Source organism: Nannobrachium achirus (assembly GCF_963921795.1).
Source record: "Nannobrachium achirus genome assembly, chromosome: 16".
NCBI classification, from domain to species: Eukaryota; Metazoa; Chordata; class Actinopteri; order Myctophiformes; family Myctophidae; genus Nannobrachium; species Nannobrachium achirus.
Window position 1 is genome coordinate 39,916,466 of NC_137823.1, and position 20,126 is coordinate 39,936,591.

Here is a 20,126-nt window from a genome sequence, read left to right on the forward strand (position 1 = left end):
GAATGTTTAATCTGTAAACTCACCGCTTCATCTATCTGTCTGGGAAATTTTATACGCAAATGTGAAAGTGAAGAAAAATGCTTTCCATTGGAACACTGCCATCCTTTAAGATGATCCGGCCGAACTTAACCCTATTTATTAAAACAGGGATGCCATATGTTTCATCAATGAGACTATCCCTAAAAGATTCCCGTTGTGGTGGAGAAAGAAAAAAAGACGAAAAAACCTCGAAGCCAAAATCAAAATCCAAACAGCCACACACACGCAATTCCAGTAGGACTTGCCTAACCCCTCTGATCTTCTTGTTGTCCGTGCTCTTCTCTAATTTAGTTTCGAGTCTGACAAGACTCTCCTCAGCAGAGAGGGTCTGCAGCGAAGCTCTTAAATTGTGATCCAAGTAACTTTTAGTACGCACATTTGTTCTCTTGATGTTGTAAGACGCCATGTTTGTTGTGTTCTGAACTTTTCCCTCTGACTAAAAGTATTGTCGCTGCCAGGAAGAGCGTCAGTGATTGGCCAGAAACTGCACACGCCTACTGGCTGGATAGGCCAAGCTAAATGATTGACACATAGAAGGAACAATGGGAAAGGCTCAATAGCCCAGCTGTTGGGAAAAACCAAGATAAGCAACGGAGGGGTGTCAATGACTATTGTTGTACTATTATTCAGGAAAGCTGTAAAGAAAATATGCATATAAAATCCGGGCTCATTTTAAAAATAAAAATTGGATGACCCTCCCTTGGACTCAAAGTAAAATTTGATGACCCTCCCTCAAACTAAAACTAAAAAGACATGACCCTCCCCTATTTTCCTCCAGTGACCCCCCTCCATAAATTTCCCTAGGTCCCTAACCATATTCCGTGAACCTTAGCCAAAAATAGCAGATCTACAAGCTCCCAACGCCTCGCACTGCGAGGCGTTGTGAGCTTGTAGATCGGCTATTTTTGGCAAAGAGCTTTGGTGTAGAGGGGGAAAAGAGCAGACTAAGTACAGAGTGAAAGGTCAAGTTTATTAAGTATTGACGGTTCAAGTGGTTGAATATCTAAAAACACACATTTACATGAACCCAAAAATACACTGATGATTGTGCTGTCAAACAATGAAACTATATGGAATCTATTAACAGGTTGTGGTGGTCCCTGCTTCATCTCTCTCTCAACAAAGGGGTCCTCGGCCTGAAAACGTTGAAGACCCCTGCTCTAATGAGATTGAGTAATGCTTGAAACAATTACAAGTGGAAGTGTACTGGAGCTTTTAGAAAGAAAAAAAAGTACAGTAGAGTCAGTTATTAATGACTTTAGTTTGTAAAAGCATGATGACAGGCACAGTCCCACATGATGATGTGTGCTGCTGATGACTGCTTGCAGATTGTCATCTTTAATGTAATTTCCTTTGCATTTCTGAGAGAGCTTATCAAACCTTGGAGAGGATGCCGTATAATGACCAGATACCATCAGAGGAAACGCAGCGCTGTGCTTTCCCTGTGATGCATTCACTCCTATCTGTCACTCTATCTGTCACTGTCATGCATTCACTCCTAACTGTCCATCAGATGAACCTAACTGTTAGATCAACACTCAGGAAGTATAAAATAATTTAAATCTAATTTAAAATCTAAAATTACTAATCAATGATTAAAGGGGTTGTAAGCATGTTTTCTTTGTTTTGTTTATTAAAATAAGTGTTAAATAGCTAGATCATTGTAGTAATCATTGCTGTATAGAGTATTTTGTTCAGTAACAGGGGTCTCCCCGTCTGTCTGGCTCTTTAGTAAACATAAAAAAAAGAAATTCAGGCCGGGATACCATTTTATTTTGGATAAAATGGTATTCCAGAGTACTGTTTAAATAAAAAAAGAAAAAAAGAAATGTCACACTTACTTTTCATGTGACTAGTGAAGGACACCATCAGGTCCTCCATAGACTTGGTAAAAGGTTTGGAGTTTTTTAAATCCTGTAAATAAAGACATGGTGTACTGTTAATGGCACTCAGAGCAAGTTGAATAAAGTATTTTAGGGTGGAGTTGCACGCCGAAAACAGCCGAGCTTGTGCTCGTCTGTTTTAGCAATTTTAAAGTAAATCCGGCATAGTGGTGGTATTGAGTCCCGGTGAGTATATTATTATTACCCCAGATCTGCCGAAGGTCGTGCAGTCAAAAGGAGGAGTTGGTGGAACAACCGATATTTTTTGGCTGTAAAATAGGAACAAAAACATATGTATTTCTAAATAGTTCATTTTAGGATTGATTCGACTACAAACCCCAATAACCAATGAAAGATATACAGTATACATTTATTAGTAGTAATAGTAATTGATTGAATTAATAATGTATTAGTCAAAAATGTGAATAGCACAATAAAGCATTTATGCTTAAAGGATTACACAAAAAAGGTCCTGGGGACTCTAACATTATTATTCAACATAATTTGATTATCTTACCTAGGCTTCCTGATGGACTTTAACAGTTTATCTCCTGCTGTCTCATGTCTCTCTGTAAACAATATAGATAAAAAAATAAAAATAAAACGTGACAGCTTGTTTTTGACTGCTTGGACAAACAAATGCATTATCAAATTGTTTACATTATTGTTGTTGACATTTTGTCTAAACTTTCTGAAACACATGTTGTGCTCTTTGACAAACCTAACCGATCTGATACCTACTGTAGGATATGGTCTGTTAGGTATTTTGTTGTGGTTTATATCATCTTTTTATCATTTCATATTGATGACCAACTGACCACCTGACCCTAACAGTGACTGTGTCCTTCCATAATGCCATGTGCAGCATTTACAAGGCCAGGCTTCTGTCTGGTAGAACTGAGGCCTTATCTACTGCCATGGAGCCTGTACCAAAAACAATGAGAATTGTTTTGGTTTATAGGGCTCAGCCTGGAAGGACATCCCTTCAGAAACCTATGAACTCTTTGCCACGTACATGGAACCCACTTGTGGACAAGAAATATCCTATGAACTGTTGAAACGTCATCCATTGACTGACCAAATGACCATACATAAACTCATGTCAAAACATAATTTGTCAGAGAGAGCACGAACCATTGAACCGTTATTTCTGTACTGTACCTGTATTGAATTGTCTCTCTCAATAGTAAACATTCCATTCTCACTCTGAATCACTCTCGTGTTTTATTGCTTTGTGATGGATTATTGTATCTCGTAGGGAATAAGAAGGTGTTGTTGTTTACAAATAATATATTTATCATGGTCTATATGACTGCTGATCTGGTGCCCCCCTGTTGGTTGCTTTCAAAAATAATTGTACACAATTTGTAGACTGAGGATAGATGGAAATCTGTAGCTGGTTTTGTATAAATCAGACACAGGGTGTAACATATCATAGACATTTAATTATAGCACCTCCTACAGGCTGATTGGTCATATTTGCGGTGCAGGTAATGCAGTAAATGCACACATATTCCTATCACTGGTGAAAATGTCATGTCTCTACCATTTACCATGTCATGGGAATTTGCTAAAACACAGCAAAAGAACAACCAGCGCAAATACAATAGGGGTTGACCCTCCTAAAAATAAGCTATAGCTTTCACTGCCCCCAAGACAGGACTTTGCTATCAGCTGGGAATGATGTATAATTCAATTAGTAGTGTACACTACAGATCCTTATAGCAAATAGACAAACAAATGTACATTATTTAGCAATCAATATAATTCTATCAAGGGAATATGACTAATGAATAACAGTAAACGAACAGGAAAAACAAACACACAACAGTAAACTAACCTGTGCCCACTGGAAATTTCTTTGCCCTTTCATCCAGAAACCACTGTCCAGACCTGATCTTAACTTCCCTAGAAGAGACAAGCATGATTGTCAACCATTTTGTTTAAACTAAGCAAATAAACTATTAGACAGACACGAATATACCGGAATAATGTTAAAATTGATAGTGCTTGATCATGTGTGTAATCCTTAATCAGCAGTACTGTAAAGTAATCAGTTACTCTAGTACTAGACAGGGTAATTTTCTTCCTAGAAAAGCAAGTCTACTGTAGTCTCCCACGTGTACATTTGGTTTTAATTGTTGCTCAATCTTTTAGAGTAGATCTTACATGTAGACACTGCCTCGAGTCTGGGAGGTGACACAGACTAAAAGTATGTATCACACTCACAGCACAAACAGTTTCGAGTACATTAATAGCTGCCATGTACACTGCACTCCTATGATCCTATGATGATTTATGCCAGGTCTCTTAACGTCTTTAAACCAGGGCTGCAGGATCCCTCAGGAATCTGTTACCTGTAGGCGTGGCAGACGGTGCACTTCCAGTCCACAGTGGACGCTCCCACGCGACACTTGCTGCAGATGCGGTGGCTGCAGCCCTGACACACCGCACCCGAGTTCCACAGCTTCCCCAGTGGCCTCTGACAGCGAGCGCAGGTCCTCTCGCTGTACTGTCTGCTGAAGCTCTTTGCACCTTTTCTTCTGATCTCCATCAGCTCATATTTGAGCCTCCTGGGGTGAGAGAATCACGGATATATATCTATTACCCTCACTCAACATGCCCACGCACACACACAAAATAAGCTCTCAAGCTTTAGTGTGTTTATCCGTATCCGTTATATATATTTATGTATGTACTGAACAATTAATGTATGTTTATCCTTCTGCATATTGCCAATACATATGTCAACCAAATAATCAATTACATATTTTGGCTAAGTAAAGAAGATAAATTTAACTTTTCTGTCAGTTCATGCGTGTTGCATCATTTTGTTGCAACATTTCTTCAGTGAGGAGAAATTATTAGAGATCACTGCATAAAAGGCACTACTTACAGTACAGTACACATAACTTCACTACAGGTCAGGGTATTTGGTCAAATAATGTCTCACCGTATCCTCTCCTCTTCTACTGTGCGCAACAGTCTGTCCCTGTGAAGAACCTCCAGCACACTCTCCATCTCCAGAGCCTGGAGAACACTCAGATCCATCCTTAACAAGCGCTCTCTCTGATCTTCCTCTTATTGTCCAAACCTCTCGCTCCGTTTTTAATGTTCCTCCCTCCACGCCTCCTCTTATGCTGACTGGATCAAAGGATGGTCTTTAGATGTGTAGGTCCGTGCTTTGTAGCCTGAGAACAAAGTAAAAAGAACAACAACAGAATTTGGTTATCTTGCAGAGAGACATAGAGCTGTTGTCTGTCAGGCATCCCAGCAGACCACTGTCCCTGTGTTCCTGCTCTCGGGCAGTCAGTCAGTCAGCCTCACCTCTCAGCTGTCTGACCCAAAGATAAAGGCTAATCCAGAGATGGTAAAGGGCAGTCTGGTCAACACTACCCTATTCTCAATAGCATGTGAGTCAGATATATCAGCCTGGGTGTAAACCAACCAGCCAGACAGACAGAAATACAGCCATACAATCAGCCAGTCAGTGTCCTCGCTGTAACCACAGCAGCTATTGCAGCACATACATCCACTGACCTTTGGAGCAAGCATGCAACATTGAGAGAGATCAGCCAGGCAGTTTGATGGACTACTGATCAGGACTTTGGTGAGCAGTCATATAAGGTTTGCACAAGCCCCCCCTCCCCTGCACATCCTCTCCTACGTCGCTTTGTTCAGAGTTCTTAATCATGCTTGGCCTGACCACAGCCCACATGCGGAGCTCTCACCTCACCTCACATCGAGGGGCCACCTCATGCAGCTGTGACGATTCAGCAGCACGCCTGCTCTGACTAAGACTTCTTCCATTAATAACGGCTGATGTGTCTTTTTCGAGATTTTTGAGACTAAATAAAATCGTGACTTAAAGAGCAAAAGTCTTTCAAATGGATAATAATGATCTTCAAAAGTTCTTACTATCCTTTAAATCGGACTGGTTTACATTTGTTTTAAATGTGCAGTATCATTTGAGCGTGTGTGCGTGTGTGCGTGTGTGTGTGTGTGCGTGTGTGTGTGTGTGTGTGTGTGTGTGTGTGTGTGTGTGTGTGTGTGTGTGTGTGTGTGTGCGCACGTGTGTGTGTGTGTGTGTGTGTGTGTGTGCACGTGCGTGTTTGTGTGGTACAGTAGGCTACATATCATGATAGAGAGAGAGAGAGATTATAATGGCCGACTGGCTGTCAGCCTGGGTTAGGAGATAACAAACTGTCCCTGCTATTATCCAGAGTTACCAGCCGGCCATTGAATACAATCAGTGTCACTTATGAGAAGGCCTGAGGCTCGCAGCGGGAACTGGGCCTCGTCTTGTTTGTCTTCTTGCCCGCAGGCATCATGCCACAAGTCAAACTTGTGCGAGAGCAACATACTGTTAACTAACCACTTGAACCCTAGCTCCCAGATTCTGGGGTTCGAACACTCTGTTGGGTTCGAACACTTGGTGGGGGTCTATACTAGACACACTCACACGCATGTGCGCACACACTGGTTTTACTCCAAACAGTGGAAAATATTAAAGGTCATTGTGAATTATATGTGGAGGGTTTCTCTACATTTACATGCGTTATACAATTCATGAGTATTAACTACTGTGACCACTGTGACTAAGAACTACACGTATGTCACACTTATATGACTCAGGTTGGTAGTGTGTGGTTGCTATCATTTTATCATGACGACCTGATATGCGAGAAGTGACACAGCGAGCCACCCCAGTGCTATAGCAGTAAAGGATAACGTGCCTGGGTTATTGTGGGATCTAAATATTCAGTGTGACCGGCGTGAGAAATGACAATCTGTCATTTCCCAGCCAGCAGTTCCAGGAAGAGCGGTGCTCAAACAGCCAGTGTAGGCCCATAGTAGGCTAGGTATCTCAAGTCAGATATGGCGGCGTGACACATTTAACGACTGACACTTTTACCACATCTAGCCTAAATTCAAAACCGAAACAATATAGTTGTCATGGTGGAAGTTTGACTGTAGTAAATTAAATTCAATCAATGATGTCCCTTGTTGACATCATGTTAAAGTGGAACTATAGGCAAGTCTGTGTGTATACAAACACATCCCCCCTCCCCTCTATGACAGGCATCGAACAGGTGCCATGGCTTCTTCCCAATTGGGTGTGCCTGGAAAACCTCCCTGGGGAGGCGACCAGGAGGCATCCTTACCTTACTAGATGCCCGAACCACATCAACCGGCTCATTTCTACACACAGTAGCTCTATACCGTGTCTCACACTGACAATGACTAAGCTTCTTAGTTACCTTATTGCTATGGGAAATGCCTGCCATGCTCCTGACCCTCTTTGATGCTTTCATTGATAAACCAAATCACTAACGAGCACTGACCATTGGCCAGGACACTGGCAGTATTACGTATATATACATTGCTCCATGCATGAAATGATAGACTAATGTCACTAGATTTAATAGTAGAGTGATATAATAATCCAGACAGTATAACATGGTGATTAGCTGTGTCAACTATTCTCTGGAACTACTGTAAGCTCTAACACACACACACACACACACACACACACACACACACACACACACACACACACACACACACACACACACACACACACACACACACACACACACACACACACACACACACACACACACACACACACACCATTTTCCAATTTTTCAGTTTGTCAGAGCTGAGTTTAAACTAAGTACAGTACAGTATCAAATGTTACAGTAAAGCAAAAAGCCTGCATGTCAACTACTCAAGCAAGTGAAAGTCAAAAAGCTTGCGTGCAAAGATCTTACCGCTGCAGGGCTCCTCACAGATCTGAACTTCTGAATGCATGGTCAACCTGAGGATGTGGCATATATACACATATATCTACAGGAAAACACAGACGGCATGTTACTTCCTGACTGCTGCTGCCACACACCCAAATTTGGGCGTGTGCTGTATGGTGGTGAAGAATGTTGGTTGTTTTTTTAAGAAATAAGTCTCAAGGCATTTCTGAAAAATTGGCATGTCAGATCCACAGTTTATTTTAAAAACATGATGCACCAGGTTTACTTGACTTGAGAAGGCCCGTTTTGTTCTAACACACCTCCTCTTTAGAACCAATCACCTGCAGTATACTGTAGGCCAGGGGTCTTCAACGTTTTCAGGCCAGGGACACCTTAGTTGAGAAAGAGAGATGAAGCAGGGACCCCCAGATTCCATATAGTTTTATCGTTTGACAGCACAATCATCAGCGTATTTTGGATTCATGTCAATTTGTGTTATCAGATATGTAATCACTTGATCCGTCAATACTTTTTTTTTACTCTGTACTTAAGGTGCTCTTTTTCCCCCCTACACCAAAACTCTTTGCCGCAGCACGAGCTGTTGTGAGCTTGTAGATCTGCTATTTTTGGCTAAAGTTCTCAGAATATGGACGTTAGGGTTCAAGTGGTTAATATAAAGGAGAAAAAAAGTTTTTATCACTCAAAGATTTGAGGGACCCCTGTAGTAACTCTGAGGACCCCCTAGGGGTCCCGGACCCCCTGTTGAGGACCCCTGACCTGCTGTATAAAGTATGTCACATCCTGATGAAGGCTGCTGTACAAACTGTGTTTGTGCAGCATGGTTTTAAGTTTAACTCCTCTTTACCGGTATGTCATATAAATTAACAGTATTTTGAAGTACCTTGAATCTTTCTTTAAACAATCAATTAACCCTTTATATTCCATTGACTGGGGTCCCCCAGGGGCCTCTACTTGGTCCCCTCCTTTTTTCCCCATACATCTCTTCGCCGAAGATAGCTGGCCTACAAGCTACAAGATGAAGGTAGCTGACCTATAACATTAGCTTGTAGATCTGCAATTTTCAGCAAATGTTTGCCTATTTTCTCAGAGTATTGATTGGCCGACATACATCACGTTGCTACTGTACAGTACATGTTGTGAGCGCCGACTTTTGGCACTAACTGAATATGAACGCATATATTCCCCCATTTGAAAATATATGCCAGGGACCCCCATTTACGGCTTTTGTACAGTTACATACCCGTAAGCGTCCATTTGGTTCCTGACTATCATTTAGCTGGGGACCCCTTGGAACTCCCTCAAGGACCCCTGGGGGTCTCCAGTCACTGCTCTATGGCATGTCCAGAATAGAGATGCTGGGGTTTATGGACCATTTTCAAAGTGCAACTTCAGCTTAACTCAGTGCTCATAATGCATCCTTCATCTTAATATAAACCACATGAGGAAAAGATATCATCTTTAACCTTAACACAGTGAAAAATGACCACGTTAACCTCTCTCTCACACACGCACACACATACATGCACACACACCGTCACAAACGGTTTACCCCAAACACTGTCTGGAAAATAAGCTGTCATGTGTGGTGGTTTCACTACATTTCCATGCATTATAAAATTCATAGTAATTAACTTACCCTGACCACTGTGAGTAAGAGCTAAAGTGACCTGAAAGTAATTTCTCTCTCGTACGCGCGCCGCCCGCACGCACACACACACACACACACACACACACAGTGTCAAAACTTTATTTTATTTGACTAAATTACAGGTATTTACACCAAGACCAGATCAATAAAAATACAAAACACTAAATTTAAGACATTGGTGCAATATAAACAATATAAAAACAATCAAAAAAATACTTAACCTGCTGAAAATGTGCGATTTATTGTAATGCTTACAGACCCCAAACTATTATATATTATTTATTTCCCATTGGCTAAAACGTATCATTTTGGAGCCTACTGTAACTGAGTCTATACATTATTAACATCCACATCTAAATGTACTGGCAATATCTTGTATCTTGTAAGTGTAGTGGCAAGGGTCACTCTCATAAAATGACAAACATTTTCAGAATGTCTTGAGTTTTCCACTGTTAAAATAACTTGTGTTATATAAATACATTGAATTCTTTTTACATGAACAAAGTTTTTTTTTTTTTTGATATTTGTGTGTCCTTTGTTCTCACAATTTTCTCACCTGAAGCAGAGCTTTGGCTTAAGCAGGGCCATTCAACAGAAGCAATGATTCTTTGGTACAGTAATAACTGACTTAAGAACATAAATTAAAACGGTGAGTTGAATGCCCATCAATGACATTGCATGAATTGCATTTAATTGCTCTTTTCCCCTACAATAATAAAACCATTGGTTCTCAAACCTTTTCCTTTCAAGGATCCCCAACACTCTCAAGATCTTGAGAGTGTAACAAATGGAAGCAAATCATCACTGTCGGTCAGAAACCTCGTATCTCCAAGTTTCACATTTGTAGGTTTTTTCGCAAAGTAAAGCCCTGCTTCATCATACAAGGCCGCTGCACAAAAGTAGTGAAAACAGCCGATCTACAAGCACACAACGCCTCGCACCGCGAGGCGTTGTGTGCTTGTAGATCGGCTTGTAGATCGGCACCGCGAGGCGTTGTGTGCTTGTAGATCGGCTGTTTTCACTAGTTTAAATCATTTTTAAAAATTATAAATACAAAACAAACGGTTTTGGACAAGTTTCCACCTGACAACGACAAAATGGATCTGTAAGGTTTCCATTTTGGTTCCATTTGCTACACTCTCAGAGTTAAAGAGCTGTAAGGGTCCATTTGGAACAACCCTCAAGGAACCCTGTGGGTCCCTGGACCCCCACTTTGAGGAGCAATGAATGAAAGTGAACCGTGCCATGTAACATATTTCAAGGTTCTCACATCCTGCCTTGCTCAGGAGGAGGTAGTTCTAACCCTGAGTTCTGGGAACCCAGCACAACAGGAACTGGAGCAAGAGCAAACAGCCTTAAATCAAACTGAAGAACTCTGAAAAAACGATAATGGACAGAAGTGTATTTTTTTATGACCTACCTCCTTCTTCAAGGGTTTGTGTAGTTATAATTGAAATGGAAAAAATAAATAAAAACTATCACAGAACTTCAAGGGTTCTCTAAAGTTTCACGGGGTTACGCTCCTTCATCCTATATTTGAATTGGCTAATGGAAAGACTGGCCGGCCGGCGTAACACGGCCACGTCACTATGACTCAGACAAAAATACAAATCTGATACGCCCATATATAGGCATATATGGAAATCCGGTTGTCTAGAGCCTCAGATCCGACCGCTATGCCAATATATGGCCATACGCATATAAGGGACCGACCGACTCGATGGAGTGGGGTGCCAGCAGTCGAGTCCTCCGTCCAGATATGCCGACCAATATGTCCATATATGGGCATGCCAATATATGAGCATTTACGGGTAACGGCAGGGATATCCATATTTGGGCATAAAAGGAACGAGGACTGACAGATACAGATATCTCAATAACTGGCCATAAAAGGGACACTGGTAGTAGACAGACAAGATACAGAGGTATCCATATATGGGCACAAAAGGGACACAGACAGAAGGGTACAGTACAACAGGTACTCTGACAAGGCCCCCTGACACCATGATCGTAGTTACCATGTAGGACGTAGCTGTGAGGGGGCCGCACAGCGGCCCGAACTCTAGATGTGAGAGCCGCGTAGCAGCTCAAACCTCTATTAGAAGAAAAGAGCCATTAGACGATTGTTAACTTACATTCAAATGTACATCAGAGAACATTGCAGAGAATCATGCACCCACTTTTTCATTATTAGTACTGTACATTGGTTACAGCAGAACTGGGTCATACAGTTGTACTGCCCTACAAAGTCAAAATGCAGCAACTATATCTTTGGACAAAATTACTTATTTATTAATCTCAAGAAGATAAACAATTACCTGAAGAGATATACAATTAGTGCAATATCACTTATATACAGATTGGCTGGCAAATTGAAAGACTTTAAAGACTTTTTATCCGATTGATTCTTTGCGTAGTGCAGTGAGCGCTGCTACTTATGAGTTCATTTCATTAAACGTCCCACAAAGCTCGACCAATGTGGGATGAGGCGGGACATGACAGTACGTACAAACAAACAAAATGGGGCGGGACATAAGTACAAACAAGCTCTCACTTCAGAATCTTCTGATTTAGTACAAGGCACAGGCAGCACAGGTACAGGTCATGGACATGGCAGTGAGCCTTGAGGAAGACTCACACCAGAACACGTCTGTGTACCTGATTCTGGTTCCTTCACAGTTCCCTCTTAACGGTCAGATTCCTGTATTCCCTTTAACGATTCCTATGGACCCTAAACAGGTCTGTAACTCTGAGTATGTACACATGGTACATTTTGTGCCATTTGTACACTCTCAGAGATGGTCCTTGAAATGTAACATTTTGAGAACCACGGGTATTGTACTTGTATAGCAGACGTGAAGTCCACATACCAACTCTGACAGTGTGATGAAGCCTAATCCGGAAACGGTTCCAAATGTGATGGAACAGATTCAGTTCCTCCGGATCTGGATCCTAACCTTACAGCCAGTGCTGCTGCCCGTGTCTTAAATCATACGATTTTGAAGTGCTGGACATCTTGTGATTTGACGAGTGCTCGCATTTACTTTGCAGTTACTGCACTTTGCCTTTGTAGGACAGGGTACACACACATGTGTGTGAGAAGCATAATTATAATTTCTTTTTTTTTTTTTTTTACAAACGACGCTCCCTGGCAATAGAGTCACTGTGCGTCTACGGAGACAATAAAGGCCCTTTGGAACCGGCCAATATGGCTTCTTCTCTTAGAGCCGACAGCTTGGCGTGCGTCTAAAAGTCTGTGAGGTCAAACGGTGTGCAGGAACGTCTTGAGCTGCAGCGTCTCCTCCACAGACAGCCTGTCGTGGTAGAAGCTGAGCCCCGTCAGGAGCTCGATGTCTCTGGGCCGCGCCGTGTGCAGCTGAGCCCAGTCCTCCACCCACGTCATGTCTGATCCATTCTGCAGGCGACCAAGAGCAGTAGGGGTGCAACAGTTAAAGGGGAAATTCAGACCAAAACATATCCCCCCTAAATGTGCCTTTTTTCATACATGTTCCTACCTGGTTTGGTGGTTTTCGCTCATTGTTGCCCCTTGTCTGAGATCTCCCGGCCCCTCCTCACAGTTAAAATGGGGCTTGTGCATCTCTCCCAAAATCGCTTATTTTGGCCGCTCCAAAGTTAGTTTTTTCTTTATGAATCGTCTATTTATAGTTCAAAGAGACGCACCGACGTGCTGTTAGCCCACCACATGCAGTAATCCATGAGAACACGGCTGTGTTACTGTTTCCATAGATTAGCAGAGATTCTCGCGTACCGCGAGACTTCCGGCTACTATGCCTCTAGCGTAACTTATGTAGCATAAAGCAGTTTTTGTCCTGGAGTTATTACAGCCAGTATATACACAATGCGGCATCGTGGTATAAATAAGAAAAAAATTGCAGCAAAAGAATATCTTATTCTGAATTGAATCCAGTAGTAAGCTTCTAACGTAGTAAGCCTCTAGAATAGCGTACTACGTTAGTGTACTTTGCTATTCTAGAAGCATCTCTTTGAACTATAAATAGACGATTCATAAAGAAAAAACTAACTTTGAAGCGGAAGAGGTGCACAAGCCCCATTTTAGCTGTGAGGAGGGGCCGGGCAACAATGACAGAAATGTCACATCTAGGGGGGATATGTTTTGGTCTGAATTTCTCCTTTAATCTTACTGAACGATATAATCGATGATAAAAAAGTATCGATAATTGATCATTGAAAGGACTGCATCACCCATTTTCAATATATAACTGGTCTTCAATGTAATATCAAAAACACGGTATTTGATTATTTGATTCATCAAAACAGCAAGAAGATAATCGATACCTGCAGCCATAAAAAGCAACTAAGAACATGGTAAACGGAGGAGGAGGAGTGTGTAAAGGATTAAAGGAAAGGAGTAGACAGCTCAGAGAGGAGAAAAGGACAGCAGAAAAGAGAAATGAAACTAACACGTGGTTAAATGGGGGCTGTGTGAATAAATAGACTTCTAGAGAAGTGCTAGTGGCGTCCTGGTGGGCTGACGTACCGGTATATGCAGATGCAAACAGAAAGAAGAAAAAGAAAAAAACAGAAGTTCACTACAGTTCAATGCTTATTTTAATGCACTGATTCTCAACGAGGGGTCTGGGGACCCTCAGGGGTCTTTGAGGGGATTCCCAGGGAGTCCACAGCTAACCGATTGATAGTTACGGACCAAATGCAACACTTACTAGGTCTATAACTGAGAGTACAAAATTTAACCAAATGGACCCTTTTGGTTCTGTCTAACTTATTAGTTTAAAATTAAAATAAAACATGAATAGTGGATATAGCCGATCTACAAGCTCAAGCTTTTTTTTGAAAAATTGAAAATTTGCAATTTTTCAAAATGGAACTTATTGTGACGATTATGAAAAAAATCAAACCTCTGTTCGAAGTGGAGCTGTGTGTGTGTGTGTGTGTGTGTGTGTGTGTGTGTGTGTGTGTGTGTGTGTGTGTGTGTGTGTGTGTGTGTGTGTGTGTGTGTATTGCAGTTGATGCTCAGGGCAGGCTAGACTCAACAGCACCTCTCTGGTCACCCAGGGTTACTACATACAGGCTACATACAGACCCACAGACCCACCCACCCACATACCCACATACCCACCCACATACCTACACACACGGCCACGTATAGGGAGCTTGTGTTCCACACAGCTCCAAAAATAATTGTGATTATCTAAAACAGTGGTTCTCAACCTGTGGGTCGGGACCAAAATATTGTGGGGGGTCCCTAGATGTTAAGCTAAATGTTAAAGGAGTAGTTCACCCCCAAAATGACTTTTTTTCTATTGATTAGTTATGCCATGGAGAGTAGAGTTCAATAATATTTTTTTGGTTTTTGTCACATTCCTAAGATAAAAAAGTGATAACAATAAATTTACCCCCATTCATTTCGGATGGTGACCCATCCGGAATCAATGGGGGTAAATTTACTCAAATCAAATTTTTGTCTTAGGAATGTGACAAAAACCAAAACATATTATTGAACTCTACTCTCCATGGCATAACTAATCAATAGAAAAAAAGTCATTTTGGGGGTGAACTACTCCTTTAACATTGTTTTCTCCCTCAACAGTAAACAGACCAACATACAGTATTAGTGTATACAGAGTATCTGCACATTTCTAAAGTGACAATTTAAATATTAGAGGCAGAAATTGTGAAAATAGCTGATCTACATGCTCACAACGCCTCTTGAGTCAAACTAAATGTAATGCCAACTCCTATAATTCCAAGTGCTTGTGCGGGGTGGGAGGGGGGGGGGGGTCCCAGTTCAAATATGATTATTTTGGGGTTCGTGGCCTGAAAAGATCTAAAATAAGGTGCGATGAATAGGTGATATAATAAATGTAATAAGTGTGACAGGCCTATAGCAGTGGTTATACAGTGGTGTTGTACTCACAGCACAGCTCTCAGTGTGGTCCTCTCTGTGGGGGAGGACGTAGGACTGGACCTGGAGGGGACCCTCACAGTCCACAGGGCTGAAGCTGGAGTTCCCACAGCTGGTCAGCATCACGAAGAAATGGGTGGGGATGGGAGCCTCGTTCCTGAAGGCAAAACACACACACACACACACACGCACGCACGCACGCACGCACGCACACGCACACGCACACGCGCACGCACGCACGCACGCACGCACGCACGCACGCACGCACGCACACACACACACACACACACACACACACACACACACACACACACACACACACACGGTTACAAGAGGAGTAATGGATCTTTAGCATTTTGTCGCTGTCGGGCAGATTATCAGATACCTTGAATCTCCATATTTTTGTCCTTTTATATCTATATATATTTTCCTAAACAGATGCCCTAGTTTATACTATGTTGATTGACAGCGTCGTGCAAAAGTAGTAAGGAATCCCAAGTTAAACGCGTGATGCAACACATTTTGTGTGTGTAAATACACCAAAATGTGAAAACTTTGGCTCAGTCTCTCTGTGGGGTTTATTCCATTTGAACATTGTCTCTTTTTTTTTCCTGCATTCGCTGAAAAGTAACGTCTTAGACATGCAAGGTTTCCACCTGACAGCAGTGATATTAAGGTTTGAGTCACAGACCTGCAGGATATAAATGTGAAATACTATTCATGACCTGTTGGTGGCAGTACTGTGTAGTGTCTGTAAAGGTAACATTACAGAATAAAACTCTCTTGTGCTGTGCACACACATGGATACACTCTCTATAGGGTATTATACCGTAATAGCTAGTATAGTGTGTGTTCTTATTCAGCCTCTTTGGTCTAGTTTAGATTAGCTTAAGCTTTAGTTTAGATTAGCTTAATTCGACAATTATTAAAAACATAAACATGCGTTGCTAACAATGTTATTTCTATTGTGGTCCATTGATTTAAAAGTGAAGCGACAACTTTTTTTAAAACTTTTTTTCAAGATTTGTTTTTGGGCTTTTTATGCCTTTATTTGATACGATAGTAGACTGACAGGAAATGGGGAGAGAGATGGGGAATGACATGCGGCAAAGGTCGCCCGGATCGGGAATCGAACGGGCGACGCCAGCAGGCATCATAGCCTAGTATGTGGTATGCGCCTTGACCACTAGGCCAGCGGGCGCCCCAGCAACAACTAAATTAATATGAAGCTTTTGAGAGAGATGTTTTACTGGGTATTTCCATTATATCACTTCCACTTAACCACACTGTCAAAGCCTTTCATTCACAACATCTAAGCTAATATCAGAAGAATATCAGTCAAAGGAAAAACAAAAGAATAGCTGGCAGCTGGGATTATTTATTTATTTACTCTGGCAATGAATTTGTAATAATTGCAAACATACTGTGTAAATAAACTGATTCAGATTATATGGCTAGACATAAACACTATGATGTTGTGTGTCTACTTACGGTCTGTTAACTTTGGGGGCATCAACGTTTCCATCATAATCCTCATCAAATATGGGCCCACTCATCACGTTGACTCCATTCAGCTGCTGGGAGTATTTCGGGATCAGGACGTCGTGGAAATGAGTCCAAGTGTCTGTAGTTTGGGAATAACATAATAAAAACAATAAACAATGAAAAATAATAACATAGTTATAGTTGTTATTATAGTTATTCTAATTCAAATCTTGGCAGTCTTAATAAACAAAATGTTCCATTCAAGAGTTTAAAAAGTGATATTTCCAGCACTGAACATCAAATAATATTTCTCCAACCTCAAACTGAACCTTAGCCTGTGAGACAGTGTTATGCCAACAGAGGGCAGCATTTGCACAGAAATCCATTTTCTGCTACATTTGGGTCCACCTTACAGGGTCATGAGAGTACACTTTCTTTCTTTCTTTTTTCTTTTTTTAACCCAGAAGACACAAATGAAATAGGGTGTCTGGTCTGAATCACCTCTCAATTTACTTCCCTATGTTGGGAAAAGTTAATTATTATAATTTTCTACAAGCTACTTTTGATATTTTTGTGTAAGAATGTATGATCAAGTATAGGCCTATTGTTAATTTACGGGGGGGGGAAAATACACAAAATGTTAAAATATCGAGTTAAGAGGTTTCTCCCTGACAGCAACGAAATAAGGCTCATACGTAAGTGTAAGAGTTGTTATTATAGTTATTCTAATGAGCCACACCATTAATGCTGACATTAATGGTGTGGCTCAGTAGCTCACCTTGCTCTTCCACGGAGACCCACATGTCTCAGGATTAGCACTCTCACCACACACACATGCTTTCACATGTGACATCACTGGTTTTTGGCAACACACTCCATCCCGGCAACACCCTTTTGTTGATACATTGTGGCCTGGCTCCTCTCACCGACATTAAGCAACTCTCATAATGGGATTTAAATGAAGGTTTACTCCAAGTGACAGGAGGCTCTGATCCTTTCCAAATTGTGGGAAATTGCGAGAAAAAGCATAAGGCAAGTGTTTTCGGTTCCAGCATAATTAAATTGAAAGACTTGGGAGATAAATTGCTCAAGTGGGGGAAACAGCAGCCAAAACTAGTAACAAATCTCTACGGTCAGTTGAATCAGCAGGCCGTTGTTTATTAGAACGCTACTGGTTCTCAATGTCAGGTCTGGGGACCACCAAGGGGGTTGAAATTGATCCTTACAGATCTGTAATTCTGAAAGTGCATGTACAAAATGTCCCTATTATGAAAAAAATTATAAATGAACTAATGCATGCATGCATGCAAGAATGAATGAATGAATGAATGAAAAGTAGGAGTAATTGAAAAAACACGGCCCCCCTCACGCATTAGAAGGACAATATCAGTCACCAGAACCAGGGACGTGTATTTTCAATCAGTCTAACATGTTTAAAACGGGGTTTGAAGTTACAATGGCCGGGATTACAGTATATAGGAAGAGGGTGTGTCTGATATAATGAAGGTCAAATATCAAAACACTGGGGTTGTTTAGACAGATGCTAGGATTGACGTTTATCTGGTATGCTAGTTACTCTGAAGCACTTATCCACTTAAACCATATGTATGTATACTTTGTGGACTGGGGTCCCCCAGGGCTCTATACTAGACCCCCATCTCTTTTATCTATACACCAAATCTCTCGTGTGTTTGACTGTTTGTTCAGAATAGGGAGGGACACAAGGGTCCATGTACAGTAGTTAATTGTTTTTCTTTGCAGTCAACTTAAGTGATCATGTACCATGTCGTTTTTAGAGAAGGGTTCATGCTGCCAGCTCTCGCCTCTCCCGTTTGCATGTGAGAGCTGGCGAAAACTTCTGGGAACTCAGATTAGGTTCATGTCAAATCAATTGCACCGATCATACACTTTGCAAGTTGCTCTAGATAAGGGCGTCTGCTAATGCTTAAATTATGAAAATCACTCAGGGTTGGCAAGACATTATTCCACAGCTTGGGAAATGGACTTGGTACTGGGTTCATTCTACTAAACGCTGGCCTGTATTTTGACAGAGAAAGGTTAGGTCCCATTGAAGTATAGTCCCATGTTAGCAATGTGGTCAGGTCTCTGCACTCCAATTATACATGTTTCAGTCAGTGAAGCCCATTTCGGGTTGGGTTTGGATGCAGCATAATGTTCCGTATGAAAAATATGGCCCGCGAGAAAGGCTGCTGGCAATTGTCATACCTTCTTTCTGGAAAACCTTTTTTCCCCTCCCAAACAGTTTAGCAGAACACAAGAAGACATGATGTCTAGTCATGATCTAACCCAGAATCTTCAGTTCAAAGCAAAGGTTCCGTGGATCACAGAGCTCTCATTCAGTTCATACACCCTACTACGGAAAGTGCAAAACAAATAATCTGCTCAGAGCTTTTATCGGGGTGGAAACTTGGAATGCAATTCCAAACTCGCACAGTAAAATAAATGCCAGCCTCATACTTGTACAACTTGGAATGCAAATTGAAAAAGAAAGAAGAAAAAAACACAAAACAAAAACATTAACACCCGTGTAAACTCACCTTTAAATGTAGGAAACATGGGTGCCATGTTGCTTGTGACAAGTGAATCTGCTTCTGATCCTGATCCATTGTCACTTAAATCTACACAAAGAAACAAGTCAATAAACATATGGTAAGAGACAGCACTGCCTGATTACTGTTACGTCTGCTTCTTTACACGTGTGTGTGTGTGCGTGTGTGTGTGTGTGTGTGTGTGTGTGTGTGTGTGTGTGTGTGTGTGTGTGTGTGTCATACAGTCACTGTAAATCATCAGAGAGTATAAAGATGGACTCTTACGGGTCCATGGGTCCAGTTTTACAGTATCTGGGGTTAAAGCGACACTCAGGATTTTGTGGTGTAAAGAAACTACCGGTAAGTAAATTTACTTAAGTACTGTATTTAAGTACAATTTTGAGGTATTTGTACTTTACTTGAGTATTTCCAATTTCCAATTTCCAATACTTTTACATCTACTCCACTACATCTCAGAGGCAAATATTGTACTTTTACTCCACAACACTTATTTGAAAACTTTAGTTACTGGTTACTTTGTAGATTTAGATTCTTATTACAAAACATACATTAACCACTTCAATCCTATACATTTCGGCATTTGAAAATAGCCGATCTACAAGTTCAAAATGCGTTGCGATGCAACGCAGATCTGAGCTTGTAGATCTGCTATTTTCAAAAGATTTGTATACATTTGAAAACTTGAAATACAGTAGGACATTCTGCATAATGAGTACTTTTACTTTTGATACTTTAAGTAAATTCCAATACTTTTGTACTTTTATTCAAGTAAATTTAGAATTCCGGACTTTTACTTGTAACAGGGTATTTCTACATTGCAGTATT

General features: G+C 41.2%; 2 protein-coding genes across 3 annotated transcripts in view; both read right to left on the bottom strand.

Annotated features, from left to right (window-relative positions):
- Positions 1 to 5,294, bottom strand: part of sytl3 (synaptotagmin-like 3) — a 22,196-nt gene extending 16,902 nt beyond the window's left edge. Inside the window, exons 1-6 of the mRNA XM_080743981.1 lie at positions 4,876 to 5,294; positions 4,280 to 4,495; positions 3,763 to 3,830; positions 2,440 to 2,491; positions 2,128 to 2,191; positions 1,881 to 1,953 (exon numbers count right to left, since the gene is read on the bottom strand). Coding sequence (XP_080600107.1) covers positions 1,881 to 1,953; positions 2,128 to 2,191; positions 2,440 to 2,491; positions 3,763 to 3,830; positions 4,280 to 4,495; positions 4,876 to 4,973 — 571 coding nt within the window. The 5' untranslated portion in view covers positions 4,974 to 5,294. The remainder of the gene's footprint in view (positions 1 to 1,880; positions 1,954 to 2,127; positions 2,192 to 2,439; positions 2,492 to 3,762; positions 3,831 to 4,279; positions 4,496 to 4,875) is intronic.
- A 4,132-nt stretch (positions 5,295 to 9,426) lies between these two features.
- Positions 9,427 to 20,126, bottom strand: part of enpp1 (ectonucleotide pyrophosphatase/phosphodiesterase 1) — a 75,980-nt gene continuing 65,280 nt past the window's right edge. For both annotated transcript variants that reach the window (XM_080743978.1, XM_080743979.1), the window contains 4 exons: positions 19,290 to 19,370; positions 16,738 to 16,870; positions 15,259 to 15,403; positions 9,427 to 12,756 (listed from right to left, as the gene is read on the bottom strand). In XM_080743978.1, coding sequence (XP_080600104.1) covers positions 12,604 to 12,756; positions 15,259 to 15,403; positions 16,738 to 16,870; positions 19,290 to 19,370 — 512 coding nt within the window. In that variant the 3' untranslated portion in view covers positions 9,427 to 12,603. The remainder of the gene's footprint in view (positions 12,757 to 15,258; positions 15,404 to 16,737; positions 16,871 to 19,289; positions 19,371 to 20,126) is intronic.